This window comes from Sarcophilus harrisii, chromosome 1, assembly GCF_902635505.1.
Source record: "Sarcophilus harrisii chromosome 1, mSarHar1.11, whole genome shotgun sequence".
NCBI classification, from domain to species: Eukaryota; Metazoa; Chordata; class Mammalia; order Dasyuromorphia; family Dasyuridae; genus Sarcophilus; species Sarcophilus harrisii.
In genome coordinates, this window is record NC_045426.1 from 209619383 (window position 1) to 209640951 (window position 21569).

The 21569-nt window shown below is 33.7% G+C and overlaps 1 protein-coding gene across 5 annotated transcripts; it reads left to right on the forward strand.

The window, feature by feature from the left end:
• Nucleotides 1-3906: 3906 nt before the first annotated feature.
• Nucleotides 3907-20836, forward strand: NUDT12 (nudix hydrolase 12). 5 transcript variants are annotated; one of them, XM_031968740.1, is made up of 8 exons: nt 4101-4256; nt 4527-4685; nt 12695-12906; nt 14137-14723; nt 15362-15529; nt 15848-15961; nt 18353-18552; nt 20285-20836. In XM_031968740.1, the coding sequence occupies exons 3-8, from the start codon at nt 12701-12703 to the stop codon at nt 20393-20395; spliced, it is 1386 nt and encodes a 461-aa protein (XP_031824600.1). In that variant the 5' UTR covers nt 4101-4256; nt 4527-4685; nt 12695-12700; the 3' UTR covers nt 20396-20836. The 5 variants fall into 5 exon arrangements, with proteins under 5 accessions (XP_012396475.1, XP_023351506.1, XP_031824600.1 ...); XM_003759347.3 differs by having other exon boundaries at nt 4527-4629; XM_012541021.3 differs by lacking the exons at nt 4101-4256; nt 4527-4685 and adding an exon at nt 3907-3987.
• Nucleotides 20837-21569: the final 733 nt, after the last annotated feature.

A 21569-nucleotide genomic window follows, 5' to 3' on the forward strand; every position in this document is an offset into this window, starting at 1 on the left:
TAAGCACCATTCATAGTAAGTGCTCAATAATAACTTGCTGCATCATGGAATAAAATCCAAAAACCAAACTAGAAATTCAAGGATGTTTATTAATCAATCTAAATTTAATTCAATATTTTAATGTATTCTCTGAACATCATGGCAATCAGCATTACATTATTGTTGTAATGAGAGCTTGGGAAGCAATAGAAATTCTCTCTGGGATACCTAAATCAGACAAGTCAAGAGAATGCTGACAGAGAGCACTGTCAGTGGCACTTTGGTAATAACAAGTAAGGTGCCCTCTAATCACCATAAAGCCACCCCCGAATTCTCATTCCAAAATTTCAGATTTACTTCTGTACTAACACTATCTAGGGGCCAAAAACAGAATGCATTCACCTCTAACAGTAAATTAACCCACGTGGGCATAGAACACATGGCTTTAAATACAGCACTAAATTATCCATCTTCTACAAAGAAGTCATGGACTCTGATTCATATAGTAGGTAGCCAAGCTGAGGCTTTCAATCACTGGGTTGAAGAAATTTATGTGTGGTGCAGACATTCATTCTTTGTTGAAGGTCATGGGTTTCAGGGCCTGGGAAATAATCCCTGCCAGCCAACTTGCAAAGTACTATTGGCATTGCCCCTGAGAGTTGCTGCAAGTCTTTCAAGGGTAGAGGTCAGTGCTGTGATCACAGATCAGTCAAATTTAAAGGAAATATTACTTGAGGTTAAAAATGTAGTAAAGGAAAAAACAGGAGGGGAGGTGATGAAAGTGGATAAGAAAGAGGGAAAGACAGAGAATTTAAGGAAATGTATTGTGTTACTCTGGCTTTTTGTGTTTAAAAAAAGAAAAGCATGTAGCTTAGTATTAAATCTAGATTATTTTTTTCCTAAGGAAAGCTTCAGAATAAATTGACTAAATCTGAATACAAGATCTGACGGATGTCATGATGTAATCAATTTTGTGGGTATTTTTTAAATGCTACAAACAAATCCATTTAAATGCTCATCAGCCTAGATATTCTAAAAAAGAAAAAAAAAATCAAGCTAAGTGACTTACACATGAAATGTGAACAGCAGTTCAATGATTAAATTACTGTATCAATTAACTTGAGTACACAAAAAGAATGCTGCTCTTTCAAGCAAAGCTAATTTTGTTTCAGATTAGAAAGATTCTTCATGTCATGGTTACTGCTTTTTAAAGCATAGCTCATACAGCAAAAGGGGAAAGATTGTAAATAAGAATAAACTGCTCTTTGGTAATTCTTCATAAAGTAAAATAAACAAAATAAATTGATGCTTCAGAGGAAAAATCAATAGTAATTTTCAAGTAATTCCTTCCTAAAGCAAAAAATCCTGAGAAATATCTTTAAAAAGTACAAAACTGATCAAAAGAAATTACTAGTAAATTAAACATAAAATAGTTTTTCTATTTATAAGAAACATAAGTGCAAAATATCAAAAGCTTTTAGACATGTATTGCCAAAAAAAACCCCAGCAAAAAACAATTTATCACTGACAATTGCCATTACATATAATGGTCTCAAATGAATATATTTATATAGTGTCATAACAAGCAGTGGCATTATGGTGTGAATATACTAAAAAAAATTATCCTTTCAGCCTCTGGTAGCCAGATCTTATTTGTAACATTCCCACCCAACCCCACTCACAAAACCACAAAACCAACCACTCACTGCAGGCTCAGACCAATTCAGACTCAGGGACCAATTCTTCTTGTAGTCCAACTAGAAGATCTAAGACTACTAGTTCTAAATTCTGTGTGTCATTCTAGGATGGCTACGAAAGTTTTATGGATGTATTTGAGTCAGACTTTGAAGGATGTTTAGGAGGACTGATGTGGTTCCAGGTGAGAGCACAGTGCCAAGAGAGGAGGGGTGGGATATAAAATAGCAAAGAAAGGTTGCAGTACCAAGCCTTTAAAGGGTTTTGAGCAGAAAAATGACCTGCTAAAAGTAGTCTGATAGATCCTTAATTTATCAATGTCTGCATCATTATCATAATAAAAAGGTTTTTTTTTATTGAGCATCTATGATCAAGCACAGTGTTAGGCACTGGGGATAAAAATACAAAGAATGAAAGAACCCCTAGTTACAATAAGCTTGCATTAACAACAGGGGTGATAAAGACATAGAAAAATACATTATAAATATTAAGTTCATAAACACCCTCACACAAAATAGTTGAAATGAAAAACAATTTTGTGAAAGTTGGCACTAAAAGTTAGGGTCAATCAGGAAAGGTAAGCTCCTAGAGTAAATGATGTATATTGTACTTAAACTCACTGTGTTGATGTTACCTAGATATCATCACATTTGTTAAAGATAAAAATAGTAAATAAAAATAAATACACACACACACACACATATATATACACATATTAGCAATTGTGGGTGATATTTAAAATGATGAAGTGACCTATAACTCAGTGTCATATGCTTGCAGGCCCTACTTAAAATCACCTTGAATATTTACTGAAACTGTTATTATAAGTCTTCACGTGGCTCCTAAAGACTGTTAAGTAATGAGACATGTTATTCACAGGCAGTAATAAGAATAGATCAGATCTTTCAACGAACAATCTAATAGGAAGGTTAAAATTCAGAAGAACGGGATGAATCTCTAACAGTACTTAACAAAGCACATCTCCCTAAAGTAGGTTACAATTTTCTGACTAGGAAATGATCATCTTAAGAGTCAAATGGGGCCTTAGCAATCACTTAGTAGATCTTCCCATTTTAGAGATGAACTGTGAACTGGAGAGATGATGAAATTGCCCGAGTTCACCCTGCAAATAATAAGAGAAATCCAGTTCAGTCCCCTTCAGCATTTGCTTATCTGAGACTCAACAACAGTTAGTACATGATTCTCTCGTCCATTACTCCATGGCATCTTGAAATTTGATTTGTCCTGTAATTGTACAGGTAAAAGGGAGGTAGAATGAATAGCATTACAAGAAAGCTAGTGGGTAGAATGCTGTACTTGAAGACCTGAATTCAAATTTTACCTCAGCTATTCCTAGCTTACTGATGTGGTTACCTGTAGAATTGAAGATATTTCATAGGATCATTAAGGGGGTCAATGAAATAAAAGGCTTAAATCAAATACTTTAGTATTATAAATGCTAGTAAAGAGAGCATTTCAAATTCAACAGTAGCTGTATTTGATTTTTTTTTAATGCTTTTTCCCCTTATTGAAGGCAGGAAAGACTTTTTTTTTTTTTTTGGAACATGTTTAAACCATGAAATTACTTAATAGCTACTAGCATTTATTAAGTGCATAAGGTTTCCAAAGCACTTTCACAAATATTCTCATTTGATCCTCATGACAATCCTGAAAGGAAAAAAAAATATGTAGAACAATGTAGAACAACCTTTTTCTTCTTCTTCTTTTTTTTTTTTTTTTTTTTTTTTTTTTGCTGAGACAATTGGAGTTAAGTGACTTGCCAGGTCACACTGCCAGGAAGTATCAAGTGTCTGAGGTCACATTTGAACTCAGGTCCTCCTGACTTCAGGGCTGGTGCTCTATCCACTGCGCCACCTAGCTGCCCGTGTGGAACAACCTTTAAAATTTAATGTACATCGATATTTTTCTTCACCTTCTCAAGTCTAGACACAATCACACGAAGATTTGCGGGATTTGCCGAGTGAAATCTTCCAAGAGCAGGTTGAGACGCCTCTGAGAGAACGTCGGACTCCTCTCGGAGAGCTTAAGTGACACAGCTAGTTGACGCTGTCTTCCCGGCTCCAAGCCCAGGGCTGTCGCAAAAACTCTTCCTCCAAAGTATCTGCTTGATGCTACTCGCTGCAGGTGACAAGTGCTCCCCTCGGGAGGAGTCCCTGCCTGAAGCGCGGCCTATCTCCTTACAAACCACAATTCCCGTGAGGCTCTGCACACAGTCCGCCCCGAGATCGGAAGTACCCCGGGACTTCCTCCGATACCGGGACAAGTGGAAGGGAGACTCTTTCCCGCCCTCGGGTACGTTTCCGCAGCCGCCGTTCTGCTCGCCTTAGGGTCGCCGCCGGCGGGGGCCCACCCTGGCGAACGTTTCCGGCTGGCCCTGGCTTTGCGCTGAGTCACGGTGGGTGGTGGCCCTGCGGCGCGGGCGCTCGTGCGCGGGAGCCGGAGGCCTGAGGCCTCAGGTGTCCCCCTCAGCCAGAGGGAGGGCTCGGCCTGGGGGCGGTTACGGCCGAGCCTCTGCGGCTTGGGATAAAACCACCACCGCTCAAGTATCAGCCGCCGCGAAGGTGTTCAAAGATAAGCTTTCCGGGGCGGGCGGGCAGGGGGCAAGAAAAGGAGCTCCATTTTAAAGCACTCTGAACCCCTGGGAATTTAGGGGCTCTTGGGACCTTGTGAAGCCCAAGGAGGGGGTTCTGAGGCCTAGGGGGAATTACGGTCGCAGCTGCTCCCCGCGCCTAGAGGGAAAAGGTTAACTGGTCCGAGGTGGGGGGAGGGGGAGACCTCGATCCTCCTCCCAGACTGCCCTCGGGGCCTTTAAATCCCCCTCTTGATTTCAGACTACACCGAGAAAAAAAAAAAAAAAAAAAAAAAAAAGGAAATCATGCAAGGAAACGACCCCTCTGGATAAATCGCAACCTCGTCAGTCAACCAGCATTTGATGTAAGCGCCTATTGTGTACCAGGCACTGTGTTAAAGGCTAGGAATACAAAAAAAAGGCGAGTGCCCTTTTCCTCATCAAACACAAAATGAGCAAGACTTGTTAATCAATCGCCCCTTGCAGTCCAATCTTGCCAGTTAATACGGCAAAACGCGTCATTTTATAATGTAGAAATTATCCCTTAATTTTTTTTGGGGGGGTTAAATTATCCTAGTAGGGAGCCAGAAATGAAAAGAAATGACATGTAGTTAAATTAAAAAATAGCATTTTCCTTTTCATTCTCTCCTAAATTCTCATTTTTCTTTGCCAGAAAACTAAAAACATTGGAAAGCCAGGTTGTGGATTTCAAATCCTAAAGAGTCTCAATTTATTGCCCAAAAGAAATGGTATTTTGCCACCATGGTTTAATATGTAATCAGATGGAGGTTATTTTTTTTTTTTTTTTTTTTTAACAATTATTGATTGCCTATGCCATGAGGGATGTACTTTATCCCATGGGGAATAAGTAAGAAATAAAAACTATGATTCCTTAACTCAAATAAGTTTTAACATCTACTTTAGAAATCCACATTATAAGCATAAAAATGAGAGATTATTTATAATCTCTGTAAGTAGATACAGATTCTGAGGTGGAAAGTAGTATGGTGTAGTCCAAGAGCATATAACACTGAATCAGGAGAGGAGACTAGTTTTGAATCCCACTTCAAATACCTTTGTCTTGATCCATAATTTCTGAGCTTCAGTTTTCTGATCTGTAAAATGGGGAGACGTTTTCTGTTGCATTTATTTCACAAGGTTGTTGTGAAGTTCAAGTGAGATAATATATAGAATTCAAAAACCTTAAAACACGTTTGTATTATTTCTGCAGAGGCAGTATGGGATTGTCAAAAGAATCCAGGACTGCTTCATGAGATTCTATTCAAATTATGCTTTGATGGTTATTAGCTGGACAACCACAATAAACCTCTTGCCCTGAGCTAGTTTCTTCATTTGTACAACAGTGATGATAATGCGTTCAGTCTCTCGAGATTGTGAGGAGTGTGATTTATAAAGCTTTAAGTGTCATTTAAATATTAAATATTATTGATTTAAAGAAGTGTTGAAAGTTAGGATAGGGTAGTCTATCTATCAGGAACTTCTTGAATAAAATGAATTCTGACCTTAAAGAGTTATTAAAACTAGAATCACATACTTAAAAGAATTTCCAAGTTAAAGGAACCTTCAGGGGCCATCTTGTACATCTCATATCTGAAAAAGAATCGCCTTTGACAACATTCCTATCAAATGATCTCCAACCTTTCTTTGGAGACCTTTAATTGGGGGGATTATACATTTTTCCAAGCCAGTTCCAATTTTAGACTGCTTAATTCTAATTTGCTGGGAGAGAATATTGGGATAATAACTTGTACAAAAACAGACATTGGAACATTTTGTGTAAATAGAAAAAAAGATTGGCTTTCTAGGCAGAAATAAAAAGATCATATTAAAGGGGTAAAGTAATATGATTTGATGGATATCCTTCAGTGAAAAAAAGGTAGATATGTTTTAAATTAAAAACAATGAGGAAGCATAGTAGATTTTCAAGATATTATAAAAGCAGCGTATTGCTTTGTACAGGCTAAGCTCTTAAATACTTGATTTTCTTGAAAAGAATTCAGGCACTTAACCCCCCATAACAGCATTGTATAAATCTGAGAGACAAAGAAAATGGTCAAAATTGAGCAATCAGTAATGAGAGAATTAATTAAATTAGTAGTTATGAAAGCAGATTTTAAAAAATGTTTTATAGAAGCAGAAATAGTTGAGTTTAGTTTTTTAGGAGTAAGCTATGTAATTTTTCAGCCTTAAATTTTTTTTTCAATATCTTCTAATAGCAGAAAACTGCAGCTTAACTAATTTTAAGTGGTCATTTGTGATAAAAAGTATTCTTGATCTCAACATTCTTATCAGTTCACCATCACCATATCCTTCTTATATAATAATTATTCACCTATAATATTGTTTTACTCCCTGTACTTTTAGTAACTTGCAGTTAAACGTAACAGCCTAAATATAAACAATCCCTCATTTATAAATAGGTTGTTAGTCTAAGTATTTATCAGTTTCCACAAAGATATACTACTATAAAAACAATACTGCTTATAATAATAATAACTCACATTTATAGTCCTTTAGGTGTATAAATAGTTCCTTTAAAATGCCCCATTTAATGCACATATAGCTGAAAATGAGATGATGTGAAATAGTGAATGGACTATTGGGTTCAGATCTCTGATAATAGGTATGGGACTCTAGAAAATTGTCTTAAACAACTACCAAGGTTCATCTTCGAAATTATAAATATATTGCTTTGCTTTGGTGGAGAAAGTATAGGAAAGTTACTTTTATTTGATAAAATCTTAAGATTCTTGTATAGTCATGCCCCTCCCCTCAACTTTAAAACTGTCATGTTTCTTTCCTTTCATTGCTGAACATAGAAGAAAAAACCCATCTACACTAGTTGTTTTCTCTTCATTTCTACTCCTCAGTTTACAACATAACTTCCTTTTGCTCACCAGTGAACAGAAACTTCTCTGCAGGGTTACAAGTAATATTTACTATATCCATTAGTCTTTTTTTCAATATTCTCCTTGACTTAACTGCAGCCTTTGTCATTGTTAACCGGTTCCTTCCTCCTGGATACTCTTCTCCCAGGGTTTTCATGGCTGACCTCTCTCTTCTTGCTTGTGTGGTTATTACTCAAGATCATTATTTACATAAACTATCCCTGGATGATTCTCTGGCCTCTGTTCTTGGCCAATTCTTTCTCTTTACTTTCTTGGTGATCTCATCAGCTCCTGTGGGTTCAGTTTTACTAAGGTTCAAATCCCGCTTTAACATATAATAAGGTCACTTAGCCTGTGTGTGTGTGTGTGTTAAACAAAAATCATGAAAAAAAAAAATATATCTAATTTTAGAATCTTGATTAAAAAATCTTTTTATATCAATTAGAGATTGGAAGCAGTTTTTTTTTTTCCATTAAAAAGCAAATTTGATATTTTAGTAATGTACTGATTTCCAAGCACCAGAATTTGGAATCTTTGTGCTTTTGAGGTGTTTACAAAATTGTAAAGTGGAATTTAACAAAGAATTTCTCTAACAACTAAGTAAATCCTATAATTTTGGAAGGTTTTTTTTCCCCCTCAAACCTATAGTCTTTCTGAATAGAGCACTTTAGACAATAGCTGCCCCACATTTCTTTTTGATTTTTCTTTTCCAATAAATTTTTATTGACACATTTTTATATCACTTAAATTTCCTCTTATATCCCCCTTCTTTTTTCCAGAGGACTATCCCTTATAAAAATCGAAGAAAAAAAATGTGGAGGAAAAAGCAGATCAGTGCATTGAAAAGAAAATACACTATATGCAATGTACCTTATAAATTCCTCCTCTAAATAATTAAGCAAAATAAATTCCCTCATAGCTACATCAAAAACTGTATGTTTATTCGTTTTAAGTTCATTCCCTCTAACAGGAGTTCAACAGCTTTATTCTTTTAGACTCATTTATTTTGGCATTGATAAAAACTTCAAAAGTCTCAGTTACTTTGTTGTGCCAGTTTCCTTTTATTGTTCTGCCGCAGTTTCCCTTATTGCTCTGCTTTAATTCCTTTAGTTTTCTGCCTCAGTCCCCCTGGTTGCAACCTCCCCGCCCCCTTCCTGACTATTAGGACTGATATAATCTAAGTTCATAAACTGTAAATGTTCAATCTCAGATAAAGGGGAGATCTATTTCAGACATCCTTGCTCCTAAGTCCTAAATTATCAAGAATTTATGGTCCTCATCCCACAGCCTGTCAGAACCAGATTTATGGTCCCTTCCTGGAAATTCCCCTCACCAGTGTTCGAACTCCACCCCAAAATTCCCCTCACCAGTGTTCAAACTCCATCCCTTGCCTTTGTCCCCCTTGATCACCAGAGCCCTAAAAAAAAACATTGGAATCTCACATTCCATGCTAAATTCTTTGAGAGGAAAGTCCAATTAATGTCTGGGGGAAAAATGGATTCTAATCTACTCCCACTCCCCCCCACCCCCTGACAATTGCTCCCTCTCAAAAATTCAAATAAAATATTAAAAACTCTCTAATCTCTATCTTGCCTCAGTTTCTCCGGCATTACAACTTTTCTTTATAATGTTATCTCTATATAAATTGTCTCCTGTACCCCATCACAACCTCTGCAAAGGAGCTGGAGTAAATACCTTCTTATAACTTTTATTTATGGTGCAGCTCATGCTTTATAATTTTGTCATTCATTTTCAATCGTTTTGTGATTGTTTTGTTATAGTTGTTGTATATATTGTTTATCCAACTCTATGTCATTTTCCATCAGTTGAAGTAATCTATATTTCTCTAAATTCATCATTTTTAATTGTTCTTTGCAGTACAATAATATTCTCTTACATTCATATATCACTTCCAAAAGTGAATGCAGAGCTTTGCTTTTTGTCAGTGGAGAATATGGTTAGCACAGAATGTTAGACTCAATAGATAAGCACATTTTATCTACCTCAGTTGTATAATTCCAAATTCCTTTCCAGAATGATGGTATTATTTCATATCTTTACTTACTTATAATGCCTTGGATACCTATCTTTCTATAACCCTTTCAACTTTGACTAGTCCTATCTTAAATTATCTTTGTCAATTTTCTGGTTGTATGATGAAACCTAAAGGTTGTTTTGATTTGCGTTTTTGTTATTAGTGATTCAAAACATTCTTTTATGTGGTGATTAATACATTTGCAGATGTTCTTTTGAGAATTATTTATATAATTTGACCAGTTGTTGAGGAATGACTTTTGGTTTTATGTATTACTATTAGTTGGATACCAAATCCATCTAAGAGATTTTTGATAAAAGTTTTTTTTTTCCTTACTCAACTGCTTCCCTTCTTATTCTAGGTGCATTCATTTATTGTGTACAAAAGCTTTTCAGTTTCATGTAATCAAAATTATTTATTTTATCTGTTGTAATTGCCTCTATCTCTTGTTTTACTCCTATTCATAGCTGTAAAAGGTATATGATTTGCTTCTCTTCTCATTTTTTAATAGTATGATAGTTAATATTCAGGTCACATTTCCATTTTGAATTTATTGTGGAATAGAATATGGTGTTTGTTTAAGCCTAATTTTTGCCAGACTGCTTTTCAGTTTTCCCTCTAGTTCTTGGCAATTAAGTAATTCTTTTTAAAAATAATTTATGTTTTTTAATTCATTGAACACTGGGTTATTGAGTTTCATTATTTCTGATTCTCTTTTGTCCAGTCTATTCTATTGATCCACTTTTCTGTTTTTAAAAACAGTGCTAAATGATTTTGATGATTGCTGCTTTCTAATATAGTTTGAGGTATGGAAATGCTATTTCTCAATTAGACCTATCTTTTTTAAAAAGTGTTTCCTTTGATAGCATAAGCCTTTCCTCCATAAAGAAATACCTTCTTTAAAAGATACTTAGACCTTTTTGGTTGTTTCAGAGAAGTAAAGGCTTAGACTACTATTATCACTTTATCAATACAAAGCATCCAAGAAGAACTTCCAGGGCACTCTGATTTGGCTTATGAGAAATAGTGAGCAGTTTAGGCAAAGAAATTTCACTCCACTGAATCAATTTGAGCTATCTTCAGTATCTGTCCTTGTTGACATCCTTCCCCTGCTATGACCAAGTTATCTTTTTTTATTAACTGTTGAATAACATACTAGTCTCATTTTGTTCTAGTTTCAGACCTAAACTATCTAAGAAATGACGTCAGAACTAACCCAAAACATCATATTTATTCACAAATATTTCTTTCTTTTTTTCTTGAGGCAATGGGGTTAATTGACTTGCCCAGGGTCACACAGCTAAGACATGTTAAGTGTCTGAGACCAGATTTGAACTCAGGTCCTCCTGACTTCAGGGTTGGTGTTCTATCCACTGCGCCACCTAGCTGCCCCCCAAATTATTTCTTAACCCTGGTTCGAATATACTTAAGTCCTAGGAAGACCCTTAATAATCATCTGGCCCAACTTTCCTATTCTATAATTGAAGAAATTGAGAGACAAAGAGGCTAAGTAGACTTTCCTCAAACCACATGTAATGGCAGAGTTGAAAAAGAGAATCCAATTTCTCTGATTTCAATATTCTTCCCACTATAACACAGCTTAAAAATTGACAATTAAAAACAATAACTACTTCTGTCTCAAATGTTGTCAATTGTAATTCTTCTACAACTTATTCAGTTTTAGAGAATTTAGGTGGCCAAACAATTATTCACCCTGTAGCCAACTGACCCTCTGTGAACTGAACTAGATTAGTCCTCAGAAAATAGAAAATCTTTCCTCAGACCCAAAACACAAAACCTTTTTATTATGGCAGTACCCACTTAATAGCCTGAATTCCACTGTCATCACCTTTGAGAATTCAGTGTTAATACTATGCCACAAAGAGATATCAAATTAAAATTTTTATTGTGATAATTCACAATATAGCATTTTTGAAGGTTTACAAGTCATCTTCCTTCACAACAATTTTTAAGGTAGATAGGATAAGTTTTATTTTCGTCCTACAAATGAAGAAACTGAGATTCAGTGGGTCCAAGTTCTAATACAGTTTGTATAAGAGCCAGTATTCAAGTCCAAGTCTCTTCAAACTTCATAGCTAATCCTTTCTCTTCCATATGCTACCTTGTCTAAAATGTAAATTTTCAAGAAAGGTCCCAATTAAATGAGTTGTGAATTGTTTCCTTATGAAATAGCTTTCATAACAATGTTAGGTTTGAAAGGAAACTGTGAAATCTTCTAGTCCAACAATCTCCTTATTTAATAGAGGAGAATGTTAAATCTTAGTGAGGTAACTTACCCAAGATCACATGTCTAGTAAGAAGTAATGGGACTTACTATACCTTAGTGTCACTTTTTAGGGATTCATTTGTAATTGGAGCTTGACTTCTATCACCAAGGAATCAACTATTTGGACTAAACGGGAAGAGGAAAGGCAATGGGAGGAAGCATTTTATAGCAGCAATTATGTGCCAGGAACTGTACTAAACTGTTTTGTTTTTTTTTTTTAAACAAATATTAACTCATTTGATCCCTGCAAGGTAAGTGCTATTATATCTCCATTTTAAAGTTATAGAAATTGAGACAAACAGAAATTACTGTCTTGGCTGAGGTTACAGAGCTAATAAAACTATCTGAAGCTGGATTTGAACTTACATCTTCCCAACTAGTGATAAGTGTCACCTGAATTTGTCTTTTTTGAGATGCCACATTTTTCCAGAAACAATGAACCCAGAGCATTCAGGAGGCCCCATATATTAAAGACAAAACCTACATGCCCTTCATTCCCCATCTCCACTGACATAAGTTATTGGAAGACAAAACAGACACCAGCCAGTCTGTGCCAGGCTGAAAAAAATGTTGTGCAGCTGGGGTCTTTTGAAGATAAGTAGACCTTCCTATCTTCATTTTCCCAAGGGAAAAGAATGCTACTATTGCCATTACCTTGCTTTTCCCCTTTGGGAGAGGTTACTAAAGAGTTTCTCCTTTGTCATGCCTCTTCCTTTTCTCTCCTTTTGTTGTACTGTCATAAATATCCAAACTTCTATAAGGATGGTAAACTCTTTGGGTCCCCCAGGCATGTTCATTTTTCTTGTAATAAAACTGGTTTTCACAAAAAGTCTCTTGGTGTTGTGATTGTCTTTTAACACTAGGCCTGGCACTCCATTAGGTGCCATCAGCTACTTCTAAAAAGAAGGAAAAGAAATATTCTAAGGCTTATAATCATAAGAGCAATTTAAATGCAAAAAATGTATACTACAAAAGAGCTATGTTGGGCCACCAGATTTCAGTCTTATTAAGCACTAGAACCATATATTTAGCATATTTCTACATACTGAAAAGTACTAAATGAATACTTCAATAATTAAACTGAATTTCCACTCTTAAAAATCTGAATGCTAATTATTTTTATATTGCTAATTAATGCATAGGTAATGATAAATCAATTCATGATTTAATATATTTGTTTTGTTTATTTTATTTTAAAGGAGAGAATGGCTACTTTTAAGAGAAATCTCAGACAAGAATTGATTTCCCAGTTTCACTCATTAGCTGCTGAAGGAAACATCAGCAAGTTATCAATAATTCTCAATCAATATCCATTTCTTATAAATGAAATTTCTGAAAATGGTTGGACTGCCCTAATGTATGCTGCAAGAAATGGGCATCCACATGTTGTTCAATTTCTGCTGGAAAAGGGGTAAGCATAGTAGTAGCAAATACAGTTTTGTGTTATGATAGATTGCAGCTGTGTTTTTCTAATTAGAAATTGTATAAAATATCCCATCAATTCATTCACATAAAAATGTAGTTTTCCCATAATACGTTTAACATTTGTTGCTATACTATTGGAAAATAAAACAAAGAAATGCTTTTAGTATAATAATTCAGAGAGAAAAAGGTATCAAAATGTAGTAATAAGAATAGCAATAGCTTACATACTAATACTAATTATGTATTAGTATTAGTATATACATACTAATTATGTATAAAATGTTTGGCATTTTACAATTTCTCATTTGAGTCTCACAACAACTAAGGGAGGGAGATGTTATTATTATCCCCATTTTATAGATGAGGAAAGTTAGTAGACAGGTTAAATGACTTTCCCGGAGTAACAAAGTCTGAGGTCAGATCGGATCCTAGCACTTTATGCACTGTGCATGCCTCCAAAATGCACTCCAATATAATAGAGGAATACTTTTCACATCCTCTCAGTTTTCAATATATGGTACTTCAGTCAGAATGCAACATTTTTTAAAAAATTCTGAAATATATGCCAGATCTTCCAAATTTTCTGAGGTGCTTTCTTTGGAACAGATCTTAAATCAGTCAGTCAGCAGACTTACTAAGTGTCTGATATATGCAACATATTTTGCTGGTGATTGGAGATACAAAAATAAAAATGAAAATTTCTGCCCTCGAGGAGCTTTTGTCTTAGGAGATAATATGTCTAAATGTAAGTATATTCAAAGTAAATACCAGGTCATTTCAAGAATAGAAAACTAACCACCATGGGGATCAAGGAATTCCTCTTGGAAGGGAACTGTAGATTCTAAGAAGCATAGGTAAGGAAGTAATACATTCTAGGCCTGCAAGAAATCTTATGCAAATGTGCAGAGGTGAGAACTTGGATGCTGAGTTTGTAAGAACCCAGAGGTAATGGAGCAGACACAAAAAAAACTTGTGGAATTCTATAGCAAAATATAAAAGAATACTTATGCTGTACATACTTCTCTGAAAAATTACAAATGTATTTTAAAGTTTTTTCATATATTTATTAAAAATTTCCCCAGTATAGCAACTAGTCTGTAATCATTAAATAAATATAGAAGGATGATAAGATGGACACTGAAAACTTTTTGTTATATGAGTGGATAAAAATGTTATACTTACAGTTTTCCCTCCCAATTCTTTCTCCTGTCTATAGGTGTGACAGGTCTATTGTTAATAGATCAAACCAGACTGCACTGGATATTGCTAAGTTCTGGGGCTATAAGCATGTATCTACCTTACTGTCTAAAGCCATGGGTGTACCGAAACCATTTTACCTGCTCAAAAAAGTGGAAGAATATGAAAATTATTTTAGCAGGACACTTCTAGACAGGAAGAGTGAGAAAAGAACAAATTTGAAGTGGCTGTCAGCTAAACAAAGCCATCCAGACACAGTCTATATCCTTTTCTCTGACTTAAGTCCATTGGTTACATTGACTGGCCAACAGCCAGAAGTGAGGCTTTGTCGCTTGAATTATCTACATATAAAAGATTATATAGCCAATCCTGATAATTTTATCCTAGTTTTTCTTGGGGTAGAACTTGGAACTAAAAAAGAATGTATTAACATTATGATTAGAGAAGATACAAAAGAGGAGGATGAGGATGAGGATGGGTTGGTTGCTTGGTTTGCCCTTGGTATAAATGCCATCTGTGCTGAACAGTTTAAACAAAGACATGAAGACTGTTACTTTCTTCATCCTCCAATGCCGGCTCTCCTACAGTTGAAAGAAAAAGAAGCTGGTAAGATGTGAATTTTACCTCATCTTTTAAGGTGATTGGTCTGGTTATTAGAAGAAAACAATTTGGGTGCTGTGCAGCCCCTAGTTGGAGAACTTGTGCGTAAACAATATGCAACATTTGTGCTTGGCAGTGTCATAAGAAAATCTTACTAAAGATTTCTTAAATATATGAACTAATTTGTATAGACCTTTAGTTATTTCTGCCTCAAAAAGCCAAGAAAGGTTCATTGGCTAACTTCAGGTATCTTCTGTGTGCATGTTGCTCACCAGGGTCATTTGTTTACAAAGATTTTTGGAAGTTGAATATAATTTGGAAACTGCTTATATAATAGAGCCTATATCAACTTCAGCTCATTATTATACAAATAAAAGTGTATTCATCAAAAACTGTTTCCCGAAATGTAAAAATTATATAAAGTAAAAACTTTGTGTAATATGATGGGCCCATGAAACAACACTAGAGCTAAAAGAAGATTCAATTTATTAGGTCAAAATGAAGAAAAGGTTTAATTTTCTTTATATTTGAGAAAGAAATTATCAATGCAGACCAAAAAAAGCCATTTTATCTTTATGTTAGCCATAGGAATGTTTTTGCTTTATAATTTCTCTAATTATGAATATTTATATTATTTCTTTAAGGGGTAGTAGCTCAAGCAAGATCTGTTCTTGCCTGGCATAGCCGTTATAAGTTTTGTCCAACATGTGGAAGTGCAACTAAAATTGAAGAAGGTGGTTATAAAAGAGTATGTTTAAAAGAAGACTGTCCCAGCCTTCAAGGAGTTCACAACACATCCTACCCAAGAGTTGGTAAATCTTTCTTCTTAATTAAAATTTTGAATACTCCCCTTACAGAAGTATGGGGGGTTATGGATATGGAATAATGTATATGCTGTTATTCATAACTGATTGATATTGCTATAATGCTTTTTTCCTTTTTAATTTTTGTCACAAAGTTTGGATGGGCTAAGGAAAGATATTGAAAATTTTTTATTTTATTTATTTAAAAAATAAACAAAATTAGTCATTAAAAATCATATTAAAAACACTCAAGCTAATTAGTATCATTATAAGAACGAGTCATCCAGTTAGCCAAGTTTATCCTAAGCTTTCATTTACTGATTTTAGATCCAGTAGTAATCATGCAAGTTGTTCATCCTGATGGAAACAAGTGCCTTTTAGGAAGACAGAAAAGATTTCCTCCTGGCATGTTTACATGTCTTGCTGGATTCGTCGAACCTGGTAAGACTTTTAGAAAAAAAAAAAAAAAGTATTTTCTTACAAGTGTTTATACTTTTAAGAGAGTTTCTTAAATTCTAGTTGTCACAAGCTAGAATATTTGAAATATTTTTATATTAATATATTTTAAAATATTTTTATTTATCTTCTTAGGAATTCCTATTTTCAAATTTATGTCTGTATATATGCATCACATAGATATATATTGAAAGAAAAGATATTATGATAACTAGATTTCAAAAATATTTCCATAATTGTAATAATCTTCCTTAAACATAAATTTAATCAATTCTATTTAGAGATACTCTCATATATTTCAGTGTAGTAAAAAGAATCTTGATCTGAAGAGAATAAGTTTGCTACCCCTAAGCACATACAAGGAAGGGATTTATGTAACATCTGAAATTATTCCTAACATTGTTTTTTAAGATTGAAATTATGTGTATCAAATATCACAATACACTAGGAAACTCTTAAGGATCAGAGTTTTGAAAGTCTCTCCTACTTGAAAGTACTTTGGTTCAATATGTAGAATTTTCTTTTGAATTTTATTCTGATGAAATGCATATATTTAGGCCAGGTAACACTTGTACTTGTGTACATTGTTATACATAGTAGATATATTCCTAAAGAGTCTTGGTAAAGATTAATTATTTTTATAGGAAACTTTTTTTTTTCCAAAATAAAGCATTTTTCCTAATTTATCTTTTCTATAAACATTTTTCATACTGGATTTGCCTAAAATTAATTGCTTTATATTCTGTAATACGCCTTCTAGCAAGTTTGAAGGGAAGTTCAAATCCTACAAAATCTTATCTCAGTACTTGATAATCTCATTCATTTAGGTACTCCCTCCTACAATGTGGATCACAACCACGTCTATACTTGGGTAGATATTCTGCTTCTCTGCCATGTTCTAATAGTCTTACCAGCTATATTGCAAAACTGAATGACTACCTCGCCTCCCATATCTGACTACAGATCACTTCTCATGTCCAGTTGTTCGCCCCTTCCTGGGACTCACTTTTCCCCATTGATATATTCTCCTATCTGATGTCTCCTTGTTCTTTTCTTTTTCCCTTTAGTTAGAGGACAGGTATCAAAGATCAGGCATCATTAGCTTGCTAAGTTATCATAGGACAAAATCTCTAACATACAATTCCTTGTAGTTTTTAACAAGACCACATAAATTCTTATACATTCCTTCCTATACATTTTTCACTGGGAGCTCTTCTACTACTACTTCTTTTACCTACCTTCCAGTAGCATGGTTAAAATAATTAAGTCATTTTCCCCCAGCTAACTTTCTTTTTAAGTTAAAAGCTTTTAAAATTAATTTCTAATACCTTTAAAGGTATTAATCTTACCAGTTTTTAAATTTAAATACCATTCCCAGATAACATTTTCTTAACTACCTCTTCATTTCCCACTTGGTGGTGGGAGTCTTTTTTTTTTTCTCAATGCTCATCAGCAGTAATTTAATAAAAATTAAAAAAAGTATTTCATGAAATGATGTTTCTTGCTGTCCTTTCCCTCAATTGATTATAAGCTCCTTGAGAGCTGGGATATCTTTTGCATCTTTTTTGTGTTCCCAAAATGTAGCACAGTGTCTGGCATATACTAAATGCTTAATAAATTTTTATTAATTGAAACTATATTCAAAACCTTTCTAGCATAGTTCCAACTACTTGATTGACAGTGTACTTCATATTACTCTCTTTATTGAATATGTGTATATATATGTATATGTATATGTGTACACACACATACACATCTAAAGTTATATTTTGTATTTACAAAGAACTTTATGTATGCTTAATAAAAATGTATTTTCTTTCACTTTTATTTCCTCTTACATGTCTCAGTGAACAGTCATCTAGCTTGTTTTCTCTATGAGGTAAATTAGAAAAAATTTAGGAGGAAAAAAGTATTTTTTAATGGTATAAAGTTTTTCAAATATGCAATATCAATAAGGTACACAGTAGGTAAAATAATGTGAAAATAATGATTTTTATAGCAATAACTTTTACACATGATGAAAAAATGTCAAATTAGATAAAGAATATGGCTTTTCGTACAAATATATACACATGCACATATATACATTCAGATAGATACACACATTATATATAATGATTGCCAATAAGAGGCTACTGTCTTTATCATTGGGAAAGTCACTTTCTACGTTACCATTTTAATGTCTTGTCCATGATTGAAAATTCTTCTTTTCTTAAATGCCAATCTAGTTTTAGACTTATTTCCCTGACTCTATAGTGAGCTGCTATAGATAACATTCAAAATGATTTCCTGTCTTCTGAGTAATTCAAAGAACAAAATACAATTCTTGCTTAAGGTATTTTCCTCAGCCATTTGTTCTTTGCACCATTTGATTAGGAGAGACAATAGAAGATGCTGTTCGAAGAGAAGTGGAAGAAGAAAGTGGAGTCAAAGTTGGCAGTGTTCAGTATATCTCTTGTCAGCCTTGGCCAATGCCCTCCTCTTTAATGATTGGTTGCTTGGCTGTTGCTATGTCTACAGAAATTAAAGTTGACAAGAATGAAATAGATGATGCTCGCTGGTTCACTAAAGAACAGGTAAAGTTCAATTTAATTTCCCTCTCCTCTTGATTGTTCCCTGACTGTATCGGTTTTAGAATGAAGTAGGTAGACTTATTTTTCTTTCAGCAAGTTGGTTCAGTATTTGTATTAATTCACATGGTTCACTGATTACTTTGTAATTGTAAATTATACATAGTAGTAGAAATATATCCACTACCAATTCAAATCATTGTTTGAAGTGCTCAGTAAGTCCAGCATCTTTTTGAGGGCAATGATTTTTTTTAAATAAAATAAAGACAAAGTACTATTTCCTTCATCCTTCCTCAAGTGTATGTTGTTTTTTTTTCTTTTTTTTTTGGTGAGGCAATTGACGTTAAGTGACTTGCCCAAGGTCACAAAGCTAAGAAGTGTTAAGTGTCTGAGACTAGATTTGAATTCAGATCCTCCTGACTTCAGGGCTGGTGCTCTATCCACTATGCCACCTAGCTGCCCTTACTCAAGTATATTTTTAATAAAATTGAAAATGCAAGATAAAATATTTTCAGATGAGAATTAAAGAAGAAACACCATTTCCCCACATATACATTGTGTTTATCTCATGGATTAACAATTCAGTTGATTGTAGAATTCAGTTGACTTTGTATATTATAAAAGAGACATTCCACAATTTTGGATATATTTAAAACCTAGTTTAAAAAAAGAACCACATTATAATGGAACATTTATGAAAACTTTTGAAAGTTCTATTCCTAAATAGCAATAAAATATCAGGAAATTAATTACTCCATTTACATATACACCATAAGAGTTGGGAAGTCCTTAGAGGCCATTAATTTGTACCTGGCCATGAATCCCTTTGACCAAGAAAAAAAAAAGTTAGGAAGTTCTTTCTTATGTTAAAACAGAATTACTGTCCTCAAACTTTAGTATATTCATCCCAATTTTCTTCTCTGGAGCCACTTCAGGTAAGTCTAAAGATGTAAAAATCCATCAGAGTTATTATTTCTGTCCATTCCTACAGCTAAATTTCTCTAGTTCTTTTTTTTCCAAACTGACTTTAAAGTAATATTGCTTGAACCCTCCCTTAGAAAATATTGTCCATGTGACTGTTTCAACATTCAGGTGATTCCAATAGACTTGTGATGGAAATAGCCATTTGCATCCAGAAAGATGATCCACTGAATGTGGATCACAGGATAATTTTTTCACCTATTTTGTTGTTGTTTCCTTGCTTTTTCTTTTTATTTCTCATTTTTTCCCTTTTTGATCTGATTTTTCTTGCGCAGCATGATAAATGTGGAAATATGTATAGAAGCATTGAACATGTTTAACATATATTAGATAACTTACTGTCTAGAGGAGGTAGTGGAGGAAGGAAGGCTGAAAAAATTTGGAACACAGGGTTTTGCAAGGGTAAGAGATAGAAAACTATCTTTGAATATATTTTTAAAATAAAAAGCTATTTTTAAAAAGAAAAGAAAAATAAAGTATTGCCCAGAAATCTTTCTTAATATATTTGCCTTTTCCAGTGATTCATTTTATAATGGATATCTTCTTCTAGATTTGGAAATAACTGAGTCACTAGCACTATGAAGCATTTAAATATTGCTGTTAACTCTTTACTGTGAAATATAATCATTATAGTTCATCCAAAGATGATGAAATTATTTAATTTTAAAAGCTCTTTGTGATACAGTAAAAAATGAAATATTATTTGTCTAATTTTTTTGAAATTCAAACACAGTATATTTTTGTATATTTGTTTTAGGTTATTGATGTTCTTACCAAAGGAAACCAACAATCTTTCTTTGTGCCACCAAGCAGAGCTATTGCACACCAGCTAATCAAACACTGGATTGGAATGAATTCTAATCTTTAAATTCAAGAACCTGGTTTTGCAGCACATTATTTTGCTTCTGATTACTGATTAGTTTTAAGTCAATTAGAAATATTTTGTGATCTTCTAAAGCATCAAAACATCATCCATTGTAGCTTTTTTGAATTTTATCTGAGTGTTATCCATCTTAGGAACAGAAAACAGAATTAATTTCTTTGTAAGTCATATAACTACTTCTCCCTAGCAAAAGATGTTTTCCTTGTAGTAAAGAAGCATGACTTTTTAAGCCATGAGAATAAAGACAAAGGATTCAAAAAACTAAATTCTAATCGTGGCTATTCTAACGTTTCTTTTTAAGTCTTAGACATATCATTTAAAATGCATTTCATTTCTTCATCTGAGAAGTGAGAATATACTGGACATTATTTTCAGTGGGAAATATTTTAAGAAAAAAAAAGAAAATATAAAATAAGCTATCTTGCAGTAATCATATTTTCATCTAATTATTCAGATTGCCCACCCATACACATAAAAATTTATTTTAATAGCCTGAGTTGTTATTAATCTGCTAATTTAGTCTAAGCCAATCTAGTCTTTAATTATTTTTGTACTGAACTAAGACTAACCAATGTTGCTAGTTATATCAAAAATATGATACTATCCTTCAAGAATAGTTATTCAAAAGCATAATAAATCCAGTCTTGAAATGAATCTGAGGGATGTAGGTGTCCCTGGGTGGCAAATATTTTGTATAAAATTTGAAATGAAAACTGTTTCAAAGAGACTATATAAATTCTTGACAAATTAGACTATAATAAAAAGGCACATAGGTACTTTTGTGTGTGTTATGTTTCCATTAGTTAGGGGGAAAAAATCACAAAACAATATAAAGATACATTTCAACTAATTTAAGAAACATTCTTAAGGTGTATTCATACACATATGTATTTTAGTATCTATTTGGGAGACTTCATAGAATTTAGAGTTAGAAGAGACATTAATGATAATCCCATCAAACCTTTTCATTTGAAGAAACTAAGACCTAAAAAAGGAAAGTAATATGCCCACGGTCACATAGATAGCTAGTGGTGATTTGATCACAAATTCTTGGACTGATTTCATTGCTCTTTCCAAAATACCATGCTGCCTTTTGATGCTGCAATATTGTAATAGTATATGTACATTTTTACACTTTTTAATTTAGATGTTTGGCTTC